Source organism: Hyperolius riggenbachi, chromosome 12 (genome assembly GCF_040937935.1).
Source record: "Hyperolius riggenbachi isolate aHypRig1 chromosome 12, aHypRig1.pri, whole genome shotgun sequence".
Lineage (NCBI taxonomy): Eukaryota > Metazoa > Chordata > Amphibia > Anura > Hyperoliidae > Hyperolius > Hyperolius riggenbachi.
This window is the reverse complement of record NC_090657.1, coordinates 14,010,378-14,031,166: the sequence shown is the minus strand read 5'-3', so window position 1 is coordinate 14,031,166 and position 20,789 is coordinate 14,010,378. Positions and strand designations below refer to the sequence as shown.

Here is a 20,789-nt window from a genome sequence, read left to right as displayed (position 1 = left end):
CATTCACCAATTAGTGCTGCATCAGATGGTGCCAGAAATGTGCACAGGAGCAAGCCCAATCCTGCACTGCACTGCTTCTGCTACAAGATGTATATCTGACTCGTGGCTTAGATGAAGTCACAAAGGATATAGATCTACTGTAGTGGTGGATAAAGTGGTTAAAGAGAACCCAAGGTGGGGTTCTGACAATGCTATCCACATACAGAGGCTGGGTCTGCCAATACAGCCCAGCCTCTGTTGCTACCCAGATCCCCCTAAGTTTCCCCTGCGCTCTGTCGGCAGTTTGTACTAGTTGGTTGAGATTGCTGGTTAGCGGAGTTCTGAAAGACTGGGACTGTATTATTGATTTTATTATTCAGTATTTTATTTTTCTTCATTCACACAACTATGGTTATAATTTTTAAAAGCTGCTTTTCTTGTAGATGATCTGGATTCCTTGTTATGTGACCTCGCAGAGGACCCCGGGGACTGATGCTTCAGAACGTTCCTCCAGCATCTTCGTACTTTAGTGATGCATCACTCTTCCCACTCAGGGGTAATCTGAACAGCAGTCCGTCTGCAATGGCGACATGAATTGCAGGATTGCATACAGGCACCTGAGCCGAAGAATGAAGCACTATGACGTCTGTACCCTCCTCTTTTTTTTCTATCTGTGATAGATTAGCTGCAGACGTCAGTGCGTATCCACACATTCCTTTCAGGATCTGTCCACCGTTCATTTCTACATAAACCTTCCCAAGCCCATCCATTGTAACACATGGCAGGTGTCCATCATGATGTCTGCGCCAATAAAAAGTGCCTTATGAGCACCACGCCTGCTCAGATAAAAAAAAAGACATTTTGTTTTCATCGCATTAATCTAATTAAACAATTATTTGGAGAACTGGAAAGAGACTTGTTCATTATAGAATACTGATTGCCAGCAATCGATCCCAAGCGCAGAATCAATTTGTTTTCTCGATTAGGATATAGATCAGACTTGTTGAAAAATATTGATCAAAAGGCTGGCTATCGCTCCAGTTTTATGTCTTATTTTTATTAAATTTTCAGCCGATATGTCTGATCAGAAATCTGATTGGAGTTAAGGCACGAACACACGCCATACTTCAGCAAACGAAGGGTCCGGCAGACCCTCCTGCTGGGCGGACGACAGTAGCACGTGTGTACGCGCTGTCGGCAGACTGATAAGACTGTTTCTGACAGATCCGCTGTCTTATCAGTCTGCCAACAGCGCGTACTCACATGCAACTGTCGTCAGAACGTCCGTCCAGCGGGAGGGTCTGACGGACCCGTCGTTTGCTGAAGTATGGCGTGTGTACGTGCCTTTAGAAATAAAAAGTGCATACGTGTGTTCACTAGATTTCTTCTACTGTACATCCGATCAGATCTGGATATCTGATCACTCGCTGGAATAGGATCTATAGTGAGATCTGCATGGTGCGTTCCAGGCTTTACACAGCTCACCTTCCTTTTATAGTCCTAAAGGTACATACACACGTCAGATTTTTCCAAACAACCGGTCGTTTAGATGTCACATCGGGCGTGTGTACAAACCGTCGTTCAGCTGATAACACTGGATTTGACCGATCCGCCAAGCGGATCCCTCAAAACCAATGTTATCAGCTGAGCGACCGTTTGTACACATGCCCGATTTCACGTCCAAGCGACCGGTTGTTTGGAAAAATCCAACATGTGTGCGCACCTTTACACAAAAGCTTCCAGAGAACCCCCGATCATACTGGTCGTATCTGAGGCTATTATGCTTGGAATACATGGGTCGATTGTGGCACTCAATCGTTTTGCCTGCTTGATTCCCTTATCGTATGCTAAACCTCTGCATACAGATTTCCAATGAACTTCCTCAGCCTTCCAGGCTGTGCAGTGTTGTAGGGTCACCTATCCGCCAGTGCGCCTCCCCCTGTGTCCCAACGTCTGTTTCCATTGCCACGGGGAGCACCCGCCGCATGTGCTAACATCACATACATGCAGCGCGGTCACTGGGTACAGACAGGGACACAGGAGGATGAACAGTCTGCAACACCCTGGACAGAAAGGGGGGGTGGTCAGTGTTTTATTTCTACCTCCAGCCTCCTTTAGGCCTTGGGCTCCCTCGCCATCCTTCCAGGTCACTTCAGTCCTCTGCTGGCTGGCCTGCACAATTCTCCTGCCGCCCTCGGTCACAAAGAACTGCGCACGTGCGGCCTGGCCACACGGGTGTGCCTCTATCTGGCGATGGAAGCGTTAAAGCGGATCCGAAATGAAAAACGAACTATAACAAATGACTTGTCTATATATCTTATCTAAAGTTTAGATAGTTTATACAGTGTATCTAGCTGCAAACAGCTTCACTAGTTTATGATTATTTATTCCTGTGATACAATGAGGGCAGCCATGTTCTGTTTGTCACACTGTCACAGGCTGAGGGCTGGAGATGCTATCAGCTTGCCTGTGTGTAAATTCACTCCCCTCTCCTCCTCCCTCCTCTCCTTTACCTCTGAAATCAATGGCTCGTAACCTCCTCCTACTCCAGCCCTGACTGAGCTCCCATGAGTCCTTGCTACTGCCAAGGCTCTCTGAAAACCTGTGGGCGTGGCTTGTTTAGTTGATAGGGAATTAGAGTATTAAAACAAAAACAAAAAAGTATTTGGCTTGAGGAATGCCCTATAAACTATATGAAAGGAACACAATTATGCAATGAGTAAAAGTTTATCTCGGATCCACTTTAAATAGGGGGGCGCGGTTGCACAGTAAATCGCAACTGGAGGATTTAGCAGGCCGGCCAGCAGAGAATTGAAGTGGCCTGGGAGGACAGTGACAGAGCCCGCGGCCTACAGGGGACTGGAGAGAGCCCCAGGTACATATACATTTTTTTTGTCTCGGGTACACTAAGCAACAGAGGTGCAGTTTCCTTGTGTTTGCATTCTGGTTGCTTTAAGGTGTGTACACACCTCCTGACTTATGTCGCCCGTCAGGTAACGGGACTCTATCCCCTAGGGCGACATCGCTGACCGGCCTATACAGACACGTGCATGACGTCAGGTGAGGGAGCCATGAAGACAATGCGATCGGCTGTAGCGGGGGTGAGTTGATCCTCTGGGTGGAACGCTCATGGGTTGGGCGTCGGTGGCCGCTGTACACGTCTATCGGCTGAGGAAGTAGTTACCGGCTGCGTTAGGCATGTGTACGTGCATTTAGCTTGTCCGAGACAATGGTGTGTGTGTTCTACCTACAATTACAACTAATAAACTGCTCAAAAAATTAAAGGAACACTTTTTAATCAGAGTATGGCATTATAGTGGATCCGAGAGAAACTTTTACTCATTGCATAATTGTGTTCCTTTCATATAGTTTGTAGGGCATTCCTCAAGCCAAATACTTTTTTGTTTTAATACTCTAATTCCCTATAAACTAAACAAGCCTCGGCCACAGCTCCTTTTGTGCCTTGGCACTGTAGCAAGGGCTTATGGGAGCTCAGTCTAGGCAGGAGGAGGGGGAGATGTTAGTAGCCATTGATTTCAGAGGCAGAGAGGGAGGAGAGGAGGGGACTGAATTTACACACAGGCAAGCTGATAGCATCTCCAGCCCTCAGTCTGTGACAATGTGACAAACAGAACATGGCTGCCCTCATTGTATCACAGGAATAAATAATCATAAACTATTGAAGCTGTCTGCAGCTAGATTTGCTGTGTAACCCATCTAAACTTTACATAAGATATATAGACAAGTTACTTGTTATAGTTAGTTTATCCCCACAATCCTTCAGGGCAAGGTGAGACGTCGCTCCTCCCAGGCACAGGAACAGACAGCACTTCCCCTATAAAAGAATCAAATGGTTAGTCCACCCTCAGTGCTGTTTGTTCCTGCGTCCAGGCAGGTCGGCATCTCCCCTTAGGATTGAGCCTGTGTGCTGGGCTGCAGGTATCAGTTCTTAGGGTGGCTGAGACGGCGGTACTGAGGCCGTCTAGCCTTCACCTCACACTGGATTTTCGTCTGTGGGGTTGCCTACCTTTCTCTGCCGAAGGTGGTGGAGCAAGAGTGGAGGGCACAGCTTGCTTTGCCGCTTACGGAGGGGTCGGAGTGGGAGAAAACCGGACGCGGGTGGGCCATGTGCGGGCTCGCATGGCGGAGAAGTGTCCGCGTGGTGCTTCCGGATGCGTAGTTTCCGGCGGGTATGCCGGAGGCTGCGTTTTAAACCAATGGGAGCCGGTTTCTTCTGTTACTTCCGGCTCTGGTCCCGCCTTCGGTGATGTCCGTGGGCGGAAGTATTAAGGTGAGCGTGTGCAGGCTGGCGGTGGCATAATTACCCTGCAGCGGACAGACTGCGGTCTTGTGCAGGATATCTCGATTCAGGATGTCTGCTTCAGAGAAGACTGAGGGTAATCCAGCCGCTCAGAAGGTGAGACAGAAAGTCTTTTTCTGAGGTATGTTTGCCATTTTATTATTATGGGCTCTTTTGCTAGTGACATGGTATGTGTATGTGTATATTGCAGGCCAAAGCGACAGAAGCAGGGAGACCTCCTCCTACTTACAAAAGATGCCCTGTATGCAATGTGAAGTTGCCATTGCCATATGCCAAAACTTTATGTCAGCAATGTACAGAAAAGATTTTGGGGGAGCAATCGGGTCCTTCAGTGCAGGAGACCTTGCAAGCCTTTAGGGAGGAGATCAATTCCTCCTTAGCTTCATTTAAATCTTCCTTATCGGGAGCGGTTGCTTCTACATCTCAAAATACGGTCTCTGTGAATCCTGTGACTGAGGGTCAGGAACAGATAGACGCTAATGGGAGTTCAAATGAATCAGATTCTAAAGAGGTAGAAATCGATACTCCTTCACGCTTTAGGTTTCGGGTAGAAGATACCGAAGCTCTGATTGCGGCAATTAATGACACCTTGGAACTTAACAGTGAAGCTACTGTTGCTTTATCTCTTCATGATCAATTATATAAAGGGATGGAGGAAAAACAAGGCCTCTCCTTTCCTGTGCATAGTACTATCAAACAGACTATTCTAAAGGAATGGAGTGATCCAGAAAAAAGGCTGTTTATTTCTAAAGCTTTGAAACGCAGGTTTCCCTTTTTGGGTGAAGATTCAGCCCTGTGGGATAAATGCCCGAAATTGGATACCACTTTTTCACAGGTCTCAAAACAGGGGGATCTGGCATTTGAGGATCTGGGTGATCTTAAGGATCCTTTAAGGTGCCCATACACTCGTCAGATTGGCAGCAGATAGATAAGAAATGCATCTGATGATCTATCTGATGCGTTTTTAGAACATTTTTTACCAGGATAGAATTCCAATATATTTCAGTTTGAAATCTATTGAAATTCGATCTGATGGCATTTTTTTGCCATCAGATTTCCATTAAGGACAATGCAAACTGATAAGCAATCTCATCAGATCGACCTAAATTTTCCATCCTGCCTGGTCGATGGAAATCCATCGAAATCGGCCATCGATCGGTCGATTGGCCAACCGATTTTCAAACGATCGATCGATCGGCCAGAAAATCGGCTGAGTGTATGGGCCCCTTAAGACAAGAAAATTGACACTTATCTTAAGAGAACATGGGAAGCAAATGCGGCTACATTTAGGCCAGCAATAGCTTCAACCTGTGTTGCTAGAACCTTAGAGCTGTGGATAAATCAACTCAAGGCAAATATTCTAGCAGGAGCATCAATGTAACAATTAATGGAATCAATTACGATTCTTAATAAGGCTGCTAATTATTTAGCGGATGCATCTGCAGAGACTAAGGTTTACAGCCAGGTCTACTGCTCTAGTGAATGTTTCACGCAGAGCATTATGGTTGAAAACTTGGGATGGTAATTTGGCATCCAAAAATAGATTGTGTGGAGTGCCGTTTACAGGGGACCTATTGTTTGGTCCAGATTTGGACTTGGCTTTGGAGAGAGCTTCTAATAAAAAGAAGACGTTTCCCAGAAAGCAGAAAGTGTCCAATAGGAAGTATTTTCGTAAGCCAGGTGCGAACCAAAAAGAACCTTCAAAGGACCAGAGAGGGAATAAGAGATGGGTTTTTGACAAATCCAAAAGAGGAGGATTTAGGTCTAAGCCATCAGAGGGTCACTCAAAGTCACAATGACTTCTATCTGGCGGTCGGGGGAAGGCTGAAGTATTTTTACCGGAATTGGTCGAAGGTGGTAAAAAGTCAGTTTATTCGACAGACGATCAGATTTGGATACCAAATCGAATTTGCCATGCCCCCTCCGTCAAGATTTGTAATTTCGAAACCTCCAAAAGATCCAAATCTGATTCCAGAGATTGTGGACATTCTAGACAGCATGTTAAAACAAAAGGTGATCTGCAAGGTTCCGTACAAGGAACAAAGAGAAGGATTTTATTCAACTATATTTCTGGTAAAAAAGCAGTCAGGAAAGTTTCGCCTGATTTTAAATCTAAAGAGATTAAACCCGTTTATCAGAAAAAAGAAATTTCGCATGGAGTCAATTTTTTCCATAAGGGATCTGCTGCGTCCAGAAGCGTTTATGGTCTCCTTGGACCTAAGGGACGCTTATTGGCATGTTCCAATTCAAAAACGATCCCAGAAATTCTTAAGGTTTGCTCTTCAGATAAACGGAGTGTTGATGCATTTTCAATTCCTATGCCTCCCATTTGGGATCACTTCCGCTCCAAAAATGTTCACAAAAATTCTGGGGGAAGTTTTGATACCCTTAAGAGAAAGGTCGATCATGGTAATTCCATATTTAGACGACCTATTGATAATGGGGAGTTCAGTGACAGAAGTAAAGGATCATTTGCACATAGTGTCAGATCATCTTCAATCACTAGGATGGATTATAAATCAGGAAAAATCATGTCTAGGGCCAAGTCAAAGAATGATGTTTTTGGGCATGGAGATAGATTCGGTAGATCAAAGCTTCTATCTTCCGGTCGAAAAGGGGGAAAAATTAAAAAATGCAATTCGAAACCTTCAAAAGGAATGGCAACCTTCATTAAGACTGATATCTCAGGTATTGGGACTGATGTCATCAACGATGGTGGCGGTTCCATGGGCACTGGCGCATCTAAGGAAACTTCAGAATTTTCTACTGGGAAATTGGGATGGGCAGCCTCGAAGCCTGGACTTCAGAGTATCCATTCCTATCCCGGTAAAGTTGTCACTTCAATGGTGGTTGGAGGATTCCAATCTTCGGAAGGGCAATCTTTGGAAATATCCGACAGAAAAGATTCTGACCACGGACGCAAGTTCATGGGGATGGGGGGCTCATGTGGACCATGCAGCATTCCAGGGCAAATGGTCAAGACAGGAGTCTCAGAGCTCTTCGAATTGGAGAGAATTGAAAGCAGTGGAATTAGCACTGATTCAAGCAAAATCCATCCTATTCGGAAAACATGTCTTAATTCAGTCAGACAATGTTACAACAGTAGCATTTGTAAACAAGCAGGGAGGCACGAAATCCCTGTTAATACAGGAAGTTGCGGATCAGATTTTGTTCTGGGCAGAAGAGAATGTGTTGTCCTTGAGAGCAGTTCATCTCAAGGGCACATTGAATATGGATGCGGACAAACTGAGCAGGAACAAGATTCTGGCCTCAGAGTGGTCGCTGAACAGAGATGTGTTTCTGATGATCACAGAAAAATGGGGAAATCCGTCTGTGGATCTTCTAGCATCTCAGGAGAATGCACAGACGCAAACATATTTTTCATTGAACCCAAGGGACAATGCGATAGGGATAAATGCATTCAACTTCCAGTGGGACTTTCCCTTGATTTACGTCTTTCCTCCCCTAGACATGATCCCGGCAGTACTAGGGAAATGGAGAAAGAATCGCGGACGAATGATTCTGGTGACTCCTGTGTGGCCAAGAAGATCTTGGTTTGCAATGATGAAAAAATTCACGGTAGAGCAAACATGGTCTCTACCTCTCAGACGAGATCTATTGGTTCAGGGAAACCTTTGGCATCCTCATCCAGATCGGCTGAATCTGGCGGTATGGATCCTGAGCTAGTCTGGTTAAGAAGTTTGGGTGTATCGGATAAGGCGGCCTCAACATTGATCGGGAGTCGGAAAGAGGTTACAAGGAAGATTTATTTGAAGTACTGGAAAACTTTCCATTTCTGGCTGAAAAAGTCTAAGTTTGATAGTATTTCAATCCCGGCAGTTCTGGATTTCCTCCAGGAAGGTTGGGAAAAGAAGGTGTCTGTCAGTACTCTCGGAGTACAGATGGCAGCACTTACCGCTTTTTCAGGGGTGCCTATTTCTACCTCTCCTTTGATTGTAAGATTTATGAAGGCAGTTTCAAGAAAACTTCCAGTGTTCAGACAATATGTATCCCCTTGGGATTTATCTATAGTCTTGCAGGGTTTGGTTAAAGCTCCATTTGAACCCTTAGAGAATTGTTCCCTCAAAATACTTACATTTAAAGTTGTATTTTTGGTGGCCATTACGACAGCTAGGAGAGTCAGTGAGATTCAGTCCTTGTCGACGAAAAGTCCTTATTTTCAGGACTTTCAGGACAGGCTAGTGCTTCAAACCGACCCCAAGTTCTGTCCTAAAGTAATGTCAAAATTTCATAGGTCACAAGATATTGTGTTGCCAACTTTTTGTGTAAATCCAAAGAGGGAGAAAGAGCAAACGTTCCATTCTTTGGATGTGAGAAGATGTGTATTAGAGTATCTAGCTAGAACTGCTGAGATAAGGAAGTCAGATGCATTATTTGTTATACATTCAGGCAGAAATTCAGGTCAAGCGGCTTCAAAGTCTACTATTGCGAACTGGATTAAGTTAGCAATTTTTGAGGCTTATAGGGTTATGAATCTAGACCCTCCAGCCTCCTTTAAGGCACACTCTACTAGAGCTATGGCAGCTTCATGGGCAAATAGGGCAGGAGCGTCACCTGAACAAATATGCAAGGCGGCAACGTGGTCAACATTTTCTACGTTTATTCGTCACTACCGGATTGATGCATTGTCTGCTCACGACCAAGCGTTTGGAAGGAAGATTCTCCAAGCGGTGGTCCCACCCTAAGGTTATATTACTTGTTTATCGTCTCACCTTGCCCTGAAGGATTGTGGGGAAAAAGCAGAGTTAGTACCTGCTAACGATGTTTTCAACAATCCTTCAGGGCAACAGTCCCACCCTGGTGTTTGTGTCTTGTCAGATAGGAGCACTGATTGTGGGTTAGTGGATTGTTCACCTGTCGGGTACTTGTCTAAACGCACTGAGTATAGTAGCTCAATCGCAATCGCATGGTGGAAATTGAAACGCGATTGCGATCGCAATCGGAATCGCGATCGCATTTCATAGTGGAAAAGAGCCCTGAGGGTGGACTAACCATTTGATTCTTTTATAGGGGAAGTGCTGTCCCTGCGTCTGGGAGGAGCGACGTCTCACCTTGCCTTGAAGGATTGTTGAAAACATCGTTAGCAGGTACTAACTCTGCTTTTTCTTCTCGGATCTGTTGAATGAAGCTTCTGAGATATTGATCTAATCAGTTAAGTAGCACAGGTGATTGTTAGGTTTCAGCGGCTTTAGTATTACTGAAAGGTGCACTTAAGGTAGCCATACATTAGGCGATGATGGGCTGATTACACCAAGAGACAAATCTCTCTCTGATGAAATCGGATTAGAGAGAGATCTGTCAGCTGCCCATACACCACATGCTGATTGCCGATCAATTTCAGCATGAAATCTCTTGGGAATCGGCCGAGCTGGCTGCCTTACCGCTCTTCCCCTAATGAATCCGGGGCTCTTCCATTAGCCGCGTACATGCCGCCGCTGTGGCTCATATGTATGTGACGTCACACATGCTGGCTGCCTTACCACTCTTCCCCTAATAACTCCGGGGCTCTTCCATTAGCCGCGTACATGCCGCCGGCGTGGCTCATATGTATGTGACGTCACACACACGCTGGCTGCCTTACCACTCTTCCCCTAATGACTCCGGGGCTCTTCCATTAGCCATGTACATGCCGCCGGCGTGGCTCATATGTATGTGACGTCACACATGCTGGCTGCCTTACCACTCTTCCTCTAATGACTCCGGGGCTCTTCCATTAGCCATGTACATGCCGCCGGCGTGGCTCATATGTATGTGACGTCACACACACGCTGGCTGCCTTACCACTCTTCCCCTAATGACTCCGGGGCTCTTCCATTAGCCGCGTACATGCCGCCGGTGTGGCTCGTATGTGACGTCACACACGCTGGCTGCCTTACCGCTCTTCCCCTAATGACTCCGGGGCTCTTCCATTAGCCGCGTACATGCCGCCGGCGTGGCTCGTATGTATGTGACGTCGCACACGCTGGCCGTCTTACCGCTCTTCCCCTAATGAATCCGGGGCTCTTCCATTAGCCGCGTACATGCCGCCGGCGTGGCTCGTATGTATGTGACGTCACACACACGCTGGCCGTCTTACCGCTCTTCCCCTAATGAATCCGGGGCTCTTCCATTAGCCTAGTACATGCCGCCGGCGTGGCTCATATGTATGTGACGTCACACGCTGGCTGCCTTACCGCTCTTCCCCTAATGAATCCGGGGCTCTTCCATTAGCCTAGTACATGCCACCGGCGCGGCTCATATGTATGTGACGTCACACATGCTGGCTGTCTTACCGCTCTTCCCCTAATGAATCCGGGGCTCTTCCATTAGCAGCGTACATGCCGCCGGCGTGGCTCATATGTATGTGACGTCACACACGCTGGCTGCCTTACCGCTCTTCCCCTAATGAATCCGGGGCTCTTCCATTAGCAGCGTACATGCCGCCAGCGTGGCTCATATGTATGTGACGTCACACACGCTGGCCGTCTTACCGCTCTTCCCCTAATGAATCCGGGGCTCTTCCATTAGCCGCGTACATGCCGCCGGCGTGGCTCGTATGTGACGTCACACACGCTGGCCGTCTTACCGCTCTTCCCCTAATGAATCCGGGGCTCTTCCATTAGCCTAGTACATGCCGCCGGCGTGGCTTGTATGTGATGTCACACACACGCTGGCTGCCTTACAGCTCTTCCCCTAATGAATCCGGGGCTCTTCCATTAGCCGCGTACATGCCGCCGGCGTGGCTCGTATGTGACGTCACACACGCTGGCCGTCTTACCGCTCTTCCCCTAATGAATCCGGGGCTCTTCCATTAGCAGCGTACATGCCGCCGGCGTGGGTCATATGTATGTGACGTCACACACACGCTGGCCGTCTTACCGCTCTTCCCCTAATGAATCCGGGGCTCTTCCATTAGCCATGTACATGCCGCCGGCGTGGCTCATATGTATGTGACGTCACACACACTGGCCGTCTTACCGCTCTTCCCCTAATGAATCCGGTGCTCTTCCATTAGCCTAGTACATGCCACCGGCGTGGCTCATATGTATGTGACGTCACACACGCTGGCTGCCTTACCGCTCTTCCCCTAATGAATCCGGGGCTCTTCCATTAGCCATGTACATGCCGCCGGCGTGGCTCGTATGTATGTGACGTCACACACACGCTGGCTGCCTTACCGCTCTTCCCCTAATGAATCCGGGGCTCTTCCATTAGCCATGTACATGCCGCCGGCGTGGCTCATATGTATGTGACGTCACACACACGCTGGCTGCCTTACCGCTCTTCCCCTAATGAATCCGGTGCTCTTCCATTAGCCTAGTACATGCCACCGGCTCGTATGTATGTGACGTCACACACACGCTGGCTGCCTTACCGCTCTTCCCCTAATGAATCCGGGGCTCTTCCATTAGCCATGTACATGCCGCCGGCGTGGCTCATATGTATGTGACGTCACACACACGCTGGCTGCCTTACCGCTCTTCCCCTAATGAATCCGGTGCTCTTCCATTAGCCTAGTACATGCCACCGGCGTGGCTCATATGTATGTGACGTCACACATGCTGGCTGCCTTACCGCTCTTCCCCTAATGAATCCGGGGCTCTTCCATTAGCCATGTACATGCCGCCGGCGTGGCTCGTATGTATGTGACGTCACACACACGCTGGCTGCCTTACCGCTCTTCCCCTAATGAATCCGGGGCTCTTCCATTAGCCATGTACATGCCGCCGGCGTGGCTCATATGTATGTGACGTCACACACGCTGGCTGCCTTACCGCTCTTCCCCTAATGAATCCGGGGCTCTTCCATTAGCCGCGTACATGCCGCTGGTGTGGCTCGTATGTGACGTCACACACGCTGGCCGTCTTACCGCTCTTCCCCTAATGAATCCGGGGCTCTTCCATTAGCCGCGTACATGCCGCTGGTGTGGCTCGTATGTGACGTCACACACGCTGGCTGCCTTACCGCTCTTCCCCTAATGAATCCGGGGCTCTTCCATTAGCCGCGTACATGCCGCCGGCGTGGCTCGTATGTGACGTCACACACGCTGGCTGCCTTACCACTCTTCCCCTAATGACTCCGGGGCTCTTCCATTAGCCATGTACATGCCGCCGGCGTGGCTCATATGTATGTGACGTCACACACACGCTGGCTGCCTTACCACTCTTCCCCTAATGACTCCGGGGCTCTTCCATTAGCCGCGTACATGCCGCCGGTGTGGCTCGTATGTGACGTCGCACACGCTGGCCATCTTACCGCTCTTCCCCTAATGAATCCGGGGCTCTTCCATTAGCCGCGTACATGCCGCCGGCGTGGCTCGTATGTATGTGACGTCACACACACGCTGGCCGTCTTACCGCTCTTCCCCTAATGAATCCGGGGCTCTTCCATTAGCCTAGTACATGCCGCCGGCGTGGCTCATATGTATGTGACGTCACACGCTGGCTGCCTTACCGCTCTTCCCCTAATGAATCCGGGGCTCTTCCATTAGCCATGTACATGCCACCGGCGCGGCTCATATGTATGTGACGTCACACATGCTGGCTGTCTTACCGCTCTTCCCCTAATGAATCCGGGGCTCTTCCATTAGCAGCGTACATGCCGCCGGCGTGGCTCATATGTATGTGACGTCACACACGCTGGCTGCCTTACCGCTCTTCCCCTAATGAATCCGGGGCTCTTCCATTAGCAGCGTACATGCCGCCAGCGTGGCTCATATGTATGTGACGTCACACACGCTGGCCGTCTTACCGCTCTTCCCCTAATGAATCCGGGGCTCTTCCATTAGCCTAGTACATGCCGCCGGCGTGGCTCGTATGTGATGTCACACACGCTGGCTGCCTTACAGCTCTTCCCCTAATGACTCCGGGGCTCTTCCATTAGCAGCGTACATGCCGCCGGCGTGGGTCATATGTATGTGACGTCACACACACGCTGGCCGTCTTACCGCTCTTCCCCTAATGAATCCGGGGCTCTTCCATTAGCCATGTACATGCCGCCGGCGTGGCTCATATGTATGTGACGTCACACACACTGGCCGTCTTACCGCTCTTCCCCTAATGAATCCGGTGCTCTTCCATTAGCCTAGTACATGCCACCGGCGTGGCTCATATGTATGTGACGTCACACACGCTGGCTGCCTTACCGCTCTTCCCCTAATGAATCCGGGGCTCTTCTATTAGCCATGTACATGCCGCCGGCGTGGCTCGTATGTATGTGACGTCACACACACGCTGGCTGCCTTACCGCTCTTCCCCTAATGAATCCGGGGCTCTTCCATTAGCCATGTACATGCCGCCGGCGTGGCTCATATGTATGTGACGTCACACACACTGGCCGTCTTACCGCTCTTCCCCTAATGAATCCGGTGCTCTTCCATTAGCCTAGTACATGCCACCGGCGTGGCTCATATGTATGTGACGTCACACACGCTGGCTGCCTTACCGCTCTTCCCCTAATGAATCCGGGGCTCTTCCATTAGCCATGTACATGCCGCCGGCGTGGCTCGTATGTATGTGACGTCACACACACGCTGGCTGCCTTACCGCTCTTCCCCTAATGAATCCGGGGCTCTTCCATTAGCCATGTACATGCCGCCGGCGTGGCTCATATGTATGTGACGTCACACACGCTGGCTGCCTTACCGCTCTTCCCCTAATGAATCCGGGGCTCTTCCATTAGCCGCGTACATGCCGCTGGTGTGGCTCGTATGTGACGTCACACACGCTGGCCGTCTTACCGCTCTTCCCCTAATGAATCCGGGGCTCTTCCATTAGCCGCGTACATGCCACCGGCGTGGCTCATATGTATGTGACGTCACACACGCTGGCTGCCTTACCGCTCTTCCCCTAATGAATCCGGGGCTCTTCCATTAGCCGCGTACATGCCGCCGGCGTGGCTCGTATGTGACGTCACACACGCTGGCCGTCTTACCGCTCTTCCCCTAATGAATCCGGGGCTCTTCCATTAGCCGCGTACATGCCGCCGGCGTGGCTCATATGTGACGTCACACACACGCTGGCTGCCTTACCGCTCTTCCCCTAATGAATCCAAGGCTCTTCCATTAGCCGCGTACATGCCGCCGGCGTGGCTCGTATGTGACGTCACACACGCTGGCTGCCTTACCGTTCTTCTCCTAATGAATCCGAGGCTCTTCCATTAGCCGCGTACATGCCGCCGGCGTGGCTCATATGTATGTGACGTCACACACGCTGGCTGCCTTACCGTTCTTCTCCTAATGAATCCGGGGCTCTTCCATTAGCCATGTACATGCCGCTGGCGTGGCTCGTATGTGACGTCACACACACTGGCCGCCTTACCGCTCTTCCCCTAATGACTCCGGGGCTCTTCCATTAGCAGCGTACATGCCGCCGGCGTGGCTCGTATGTATGTGACGTCACACATGCTGGCTGCCTTACCGCTCTTCCCCTAATGACTCCGGGGCTCTTCCATTAGCAGCGTACATGCCGCCGGCGTGGCTCGTATGTATGTGACGTCACACATGCTGGCTGCCTTACCGCTCTTCCCCTAATGACTCCGGGGCTCTTCCATTAGCCGCGTACATGCCGCCGGTGTGGCTCGTATGTATGTGACGTCACACACGCTGGCAGCCTTACCGCTCTTCCCCTAATGAATCCGGGGCTCTTCCATTAGCCGCGTACATGCCGCCGGCGTGGCTCGTATGTATGTGACGTCACACACGCTGGCTGCTTTACCGCTCTTCCCCTAATGAATCCGGGGCTCTTCCATTAGCCATGTACATGCCGCCGGCGTGGCTCGTATGTATGTGACGTCGCACACGCTGGCTGCCTTACCGCTCTTGCCCTAATGAATCCGGGGCTCTTCCATTAGCCGCGTACATGCCGCCGGCGTGGCTCGTATGTGACGTCACACACGCTGGCTGCCTTACCGCTCTTCCCCTAATGACTCCGGGGCTCTTCCATTAGCCGCGTACATGCCGCCGGCGTGGCTCATATGTGATGTCACACGCTGGCTGCCTTACCGCTCTTCCCCTAATGAATCCAAGGCTCTTCCATTAGCCGCGTACATGCCGCCGGCGTGGCTCATATGTATGTGACGTCACACACGCTGGCTGCCTTACCGTTCTTCTCCTAATGAATCCGGGGCTCTTCCATTAGCCATGTACATGCCGTCGGCGTGGCTCGTATGTATGTGACGTCACCACGCTGGCTGCTTTACCGGTTTTCTCCTAATGACTCCAGGGCTCTTCCATTAGCCACGTACATGCCGCTGGCGTGGCTCGTATGTGACGTCACACACACTGGCCGCCTTACCGCTCTTCCCCTAATGAATCCGGGGCTCTTCCATTAGCCGCGTACATGCCGCCGGCGTGGCTCATATGTATGTGACGTCACACACGCTGGCTGCCTTACCGCTCTTCCCCTAATGACTCCGGGGCTCTTCCATTAGCCGCGTACATGCCGCCGGCGTGGCTCATATGTGATGTCACACGCTGGCTGCCTTACCGCTCTTCCCCTAATGAATCCGAGGCTCTTCCATTAGCCGCGTACATGCCGCCGGCGTGGCTCATATGTATGTGACGTCACACACGCTGGCTGCCTTACCGTTCTTCTCCTAATGAATCCGGGGCTCTTCCATTAGCCATGTACATGCCGTCGGCGTGGCTCGTATGTATGTGACGTCACCACGCTGGCTGCTTTACCGGTTTTCTCCTAATGACTCCAGGGCTCTTCCATTAGCCACGTACATGCCGCTGGCGTGGCTCGTATGTGACGTCACACACACTGGCCACCTTACCGCTCTTCCCCTAATGAATCCGGGGCTCTTCCATTAGCCGCGTACATGCCGCCGGCGTGGCTCGTATGTGACGTCACACACGCTGGCCGTCTTACCGCTCTTCCCCTAATGAATCCGGGGCTCTTCCATTAGCCTAGTACATGCCGCCGGCGTGGCTCGTATGTGATGTCACACACGCTGGCTGCCTTACAGCTCTTCCCCTAATGACTCCGGGGCTCTTCCATTAGCAGCGTACATGCCGCCGGCGTGGGTCATATGTATGTGACGTCACACACACGCTGGCCGTCTTACCGCTCTTCCCCTAATGAATCCGGGGCTCTTCCATTAGCCATGTACATGCCGCCGGCGTGGCTCATATGTATGTGACGTCACACACACTGGCCGTCTTACCGCTCTTCCCCTAATGAATCCGGTGCTCTTCCATTAGCCTAGCACATGCCACCGGCGTGGCTCATATGTATGTGACGTCACACACGCTGGCTGCCTTACCGCTCTTCCCCTAATGAATCCGGGGCTCTTCTATTAGCCATGTACATGCCGCCGGCGTGGCTCGTATGTATGTGACGTCACACACACGCTGGCTGCCTTACCGCTCTTCCCCTAATGAATCCGGGGCTCTTCCATTAGCCATGTACATGCCGCCGGCGTGGCTCATATGTATGTGACGTCACACACACTGGCCGTCTTACCGCTCTTCCCCTAATGAATCCGGTGCTCTTCCATTAGCCTAGTACATGCCACCGGCGTGGCTCATATGTATGTGACGTCACACACGCTGGCTGCCTTACCACTCTTCCCCTAATGAATCCGGGGCTCTTCCATTAGCCATGTACATGCCGCCGGCGTGGCTCGTATGTATGTGACGTCACACACACGCTGGCTGCCTTACCGCTCTTCCCCTAATGAATCCGGGGCTCTTCCATTAGCCATGTACATGCCGCCGGCGTGGCTCATATGTATGTGACGTCACACACGCTGGCTGCCTTACCGCTCTTCCCCTAATGAATCCGGGGCTCTTCCATTAGCCGCGTACATGCCGCTGGTGTGGCTCGTATGTGACGTCACACACGCTGGCCGTCTTACCGCTCTTCCCCTAATGAATCCGGGGCTCTTCCATTAGCCGCGTACATGCCACCGGCGTGGCTCATATGTATGTGACGTCACACACGCTGGCTGCCTTACCGCTCTTCCCCTAATGAATCCGGGGCTCTTCCATTAGCCGCGTACATGCCGCCGGCGTGGCTCGTATGTGACGTCACACACGCTGGCCGTCTTACCGCTCTTCCCCTAATGAATCCGGGGCTCTTCCATTAGCCGCGTACATGCCGCCGGCGTGGCTCATATGTGACGTCACACACACGCTGGCTGCCTTACCGCTCTTCCCCTAATGAATCCAAGGCTCTTCCATTAGCCGCGTACATGCCGCCGGCGTGGCTCGTATGTGACGTCACACACGCTGGCTGCCTTACCGTTCTTCTCCTAATGAATCCGAGGCTCTTCCATTAGCCGCGTACATGCCGCCGGCGTGGCTCATATGTATGTGACGTCACACACGCTGGCTGCCTTACCGTTCTTCTCCTAATGAATCCGGGGCTCTTCCATTAGCCATGTACATGCCGCTGGCGTGGCTCGTATGTGACGTCACACACACTGGCCGCCTTACCGCTCTTCCCCTAATGACTCCGGGGCTCTTCCATTAGCAGCGTACATGCCGCCGGCGTGGCTCGTATGTATGTGACGTCACACATGCTGGCTGCCTTACCGCTCTTCCCCTAATGACTCCGGGGCTCTTCCATTAGCCGCGTACATGCCGCCGGTGTGGCTCGTATGTATGTGACGTCACACACGCTGGCAGCCTTACCGCTCTTCCCCTAATGAATCCGGGGCTCTTCCATTAGCCGCGTACATGCCGCCGGCGTGGCTCGTATGTATGTGACGTCACACACGCTGGCTGCTTTACCGCTCTTCCCCTAATGAATCCGGGGCTCTTCCATTAGCCATGTACATGCCGCCGGCGTGGCTCGTATGTATGTGACGTCGCACACGCTGGCTGCCTTACCGCTCTTGCCCTAATGAATCCGGGGCTCTTCCATTAGCCGCGTACATGCCGCCGGCGTGGCTCGTATGTGACGTCACACACGCTGGCTGCCTTACCGCTCTTCCCCTAATGACTCCGGGGCTCTTCCATTAGCCGCGTACATGCCGCCGGCGTGGCTCATATGTGATGTCACACGCTGGCTGCCTTACCGCTCTTCCCCTAATGAATCCAAGGCTCTTCCATTAGCCGCGTACATGCCGCCGGCGTGGCTCATATGTATGTGACGTCACACACGCTGGCTGCCTTACCGTTCTTCTCCTAATGAATCCGGGGCTCTTCCATTAGCCATGTACATGCCGTCGGCGTGGCTCGTATGTATGTGACGTCACCACGCTGGCTGCTTTACCGGTTTTCTCCTAATGACTCCAGGGCTCTTCCATTAGCCACGTACATGCCGCTGGCGTGGCTCGTATGTGACGTCACACACACTGGCCGCCTTACCGCTCTTCCCCTAATGAATCCGGGGCTCTTCCATTAGCCGCGTACATGCCGCCGGCGTGGCTCATATGTATGTGACGTCACACACGCTGGCTGCCTTACCGCTCTTCCCCTAATGACTCCGGGGCTCTTCCATTAGCCGCGTACATGCCGCCGGCGTGGCTCATATGTGATGTCACACGCTGGCTGCCTTACCGCTCTTCCCCTAATGAATCCGAGGCTCTTCCATTAGCCGCGTACATGCCGCCGGCGTGGCTCATATGTATGTGACGTCACACACGCTGGCTGCCTTACCGTTCTTCTCCTAATGAATCCGGGGCTCTTCCATTAGCCATGTACATGCCGTCGGCGTGGCTCGTATGTATGTGACGTCACCACGCTGGCTGCTTTACCGGTTTTCTCCTAATGACTCCAGGGCTCTTCCATTAGCCACGTACATGCCGCTGGCGTGGCTCGTATGTGACGTCACACACACTGGCCGCCTTACCGCTCTTCCCCTAATGAATCCGGGGCTCTTCCATTAGCCGCGTACATGCTGCTGGCGTGGCTCGTATGTGACGTCACACACACGCTGGCTGCCTTACCGCTCTTCCCCTAATGACTCCGGGGCTCTTCCATTAGCCGCGTACATGCCGCCGGCGTGGCTCATATGTATGTGACGTCACACACGCTGGCTGCCTTACCACTCTTCCCCTAATGAATCCGGGGCTCTTCCATTAGCCGTGTACATGCCGCCGGCGTGGCTCATATGTATGTGACGTCACACATGCTGGCTGCCTTACCACTCTTCCCCTAATGAATCCGGGGCTCTTCCATTAGCCATGTACATGCCGCCGGCGTGGCTCGTATGTATGTGACGTCACACACGCTGGCTGCTTTACCGTTCTTCTTCTAATGACTCCAGGGCTCTTCCATTAGCCACGTACATGCCGCTGGCGTGGCTCGTATGTGACGTCACACACACTGGCCGCCTTACCGCTCTTCCCCTAATGAATCCGGGGCTCTTCCATTAGCCGCGTACATGCCGCCGGCGTGGCTCATATGTGACGTCACACACGCTGGCCGTCTTACCGCTCTTCCCCTAATGACTCCGGGGCTCTTCCATTAGCAGCGTACATGCCGCCGGCGTGGCTCATATGTATGTGACATCACACACGCTGGCCGCCTTACCGCTCTTCCCCTAATGGCTCCGGGGCTCTTCCATTAGCCGCGTACATGCCGCCGGCGTGGCTCGTATGTATGTGACGTCACACACGCTGGCTGCCTTACCGCTCTTCCCCTAATGACTCCGGGGCTCTTCCATTAGCAGCGTACATGCTGCCGGCGTGGCTCGTATGTGACATCACACACGCTGGCTGCCTTACCGCTCTTCCCCTAATGAATCCGGGGCTCTTCCATTAGCCGCGTACATGCCGCTGGCGTGGCTCATATGTATGTGACGTCACACACGCTGGCTGCCTTACCGCTCTTCCCCTAATGACTCCGGGGCTCTTCCATTAGCCATGTACATGCCGCCGGCGTGGCTCATATGAATGTGACGTCACACACGCTGGCTGCCTTACCGCTCTTCCCCTAATGAATCCAGGGCTCTTCCATTAGCCGCGTACATGCCGCCGGCGTGGCTCGTATGTGACGTCACATACACGCTGGCCGCCTTACCGCTCTTCCCCTAATGAATCCGTGGCTCTTCCATTAGCCATGTACATGCCGCCGGCGTGGCTCGTTTGTGACGTCACACACGCTGGCTGCCTTACCGTTCTTCTCCTAATGAATCCGGTGCTCTTCCATTAGCAGCGTACATGCCGCCGGCGTGGGTCATATGTATGTGACGTCACACACGCTGGCTGCCTTACTGCTCTTCCCCCTAATGAATCCGGGGCTCTTCCATTAGCCATGTACATGCCGCCGGCGTGGCTCGTATGTGACGTCACACACGCTGGCTGCCTTACCGCTCTTCCCCTAATGAATCCGAGGCTCTTCCATTAGCTATGTACATGCCGCCGGCGTGGCTCATATGTATGTGACGTCACACACGCTGGCTGCCTTACCGCTCTTCCCCTAATGACTCCGGGGCTCTTCCATTAGCCATGTACATGCCGCCGGCGTGGCTCATATGTATGTGACGTCACACACGCTGGCTGCCTTACCGCTCTTCTCCTAATGAATCTGGTGCTC

The 20,789-nt window shown here is 51.8% G+C and overlaps 1 protein-coding gene across 1 annotated transcript in view; it reads left to right on the top strand.

The window, feature by feature from the left end:
* Positions 1–903, top strand: part of HROB (homologous recombination factor with OB-fold) — a 33,513-nt gene extending 32,610 nt beyond the window's left edge. Inside the window, exon 10 of the mRNA XM_068263886.1 lies at positions 423–903. Coding sequence (XP_068119987.1) covers positions 423–472 — 50 coding nt within the window. The 3' untranslated portion in view covers positions 473–903. The remainder of the gene's footprint in view (positions 1–422) is intronic.
* The last annotated feature ends 19,886 nt before the right edge of the window (positions 904–20,789 follow it).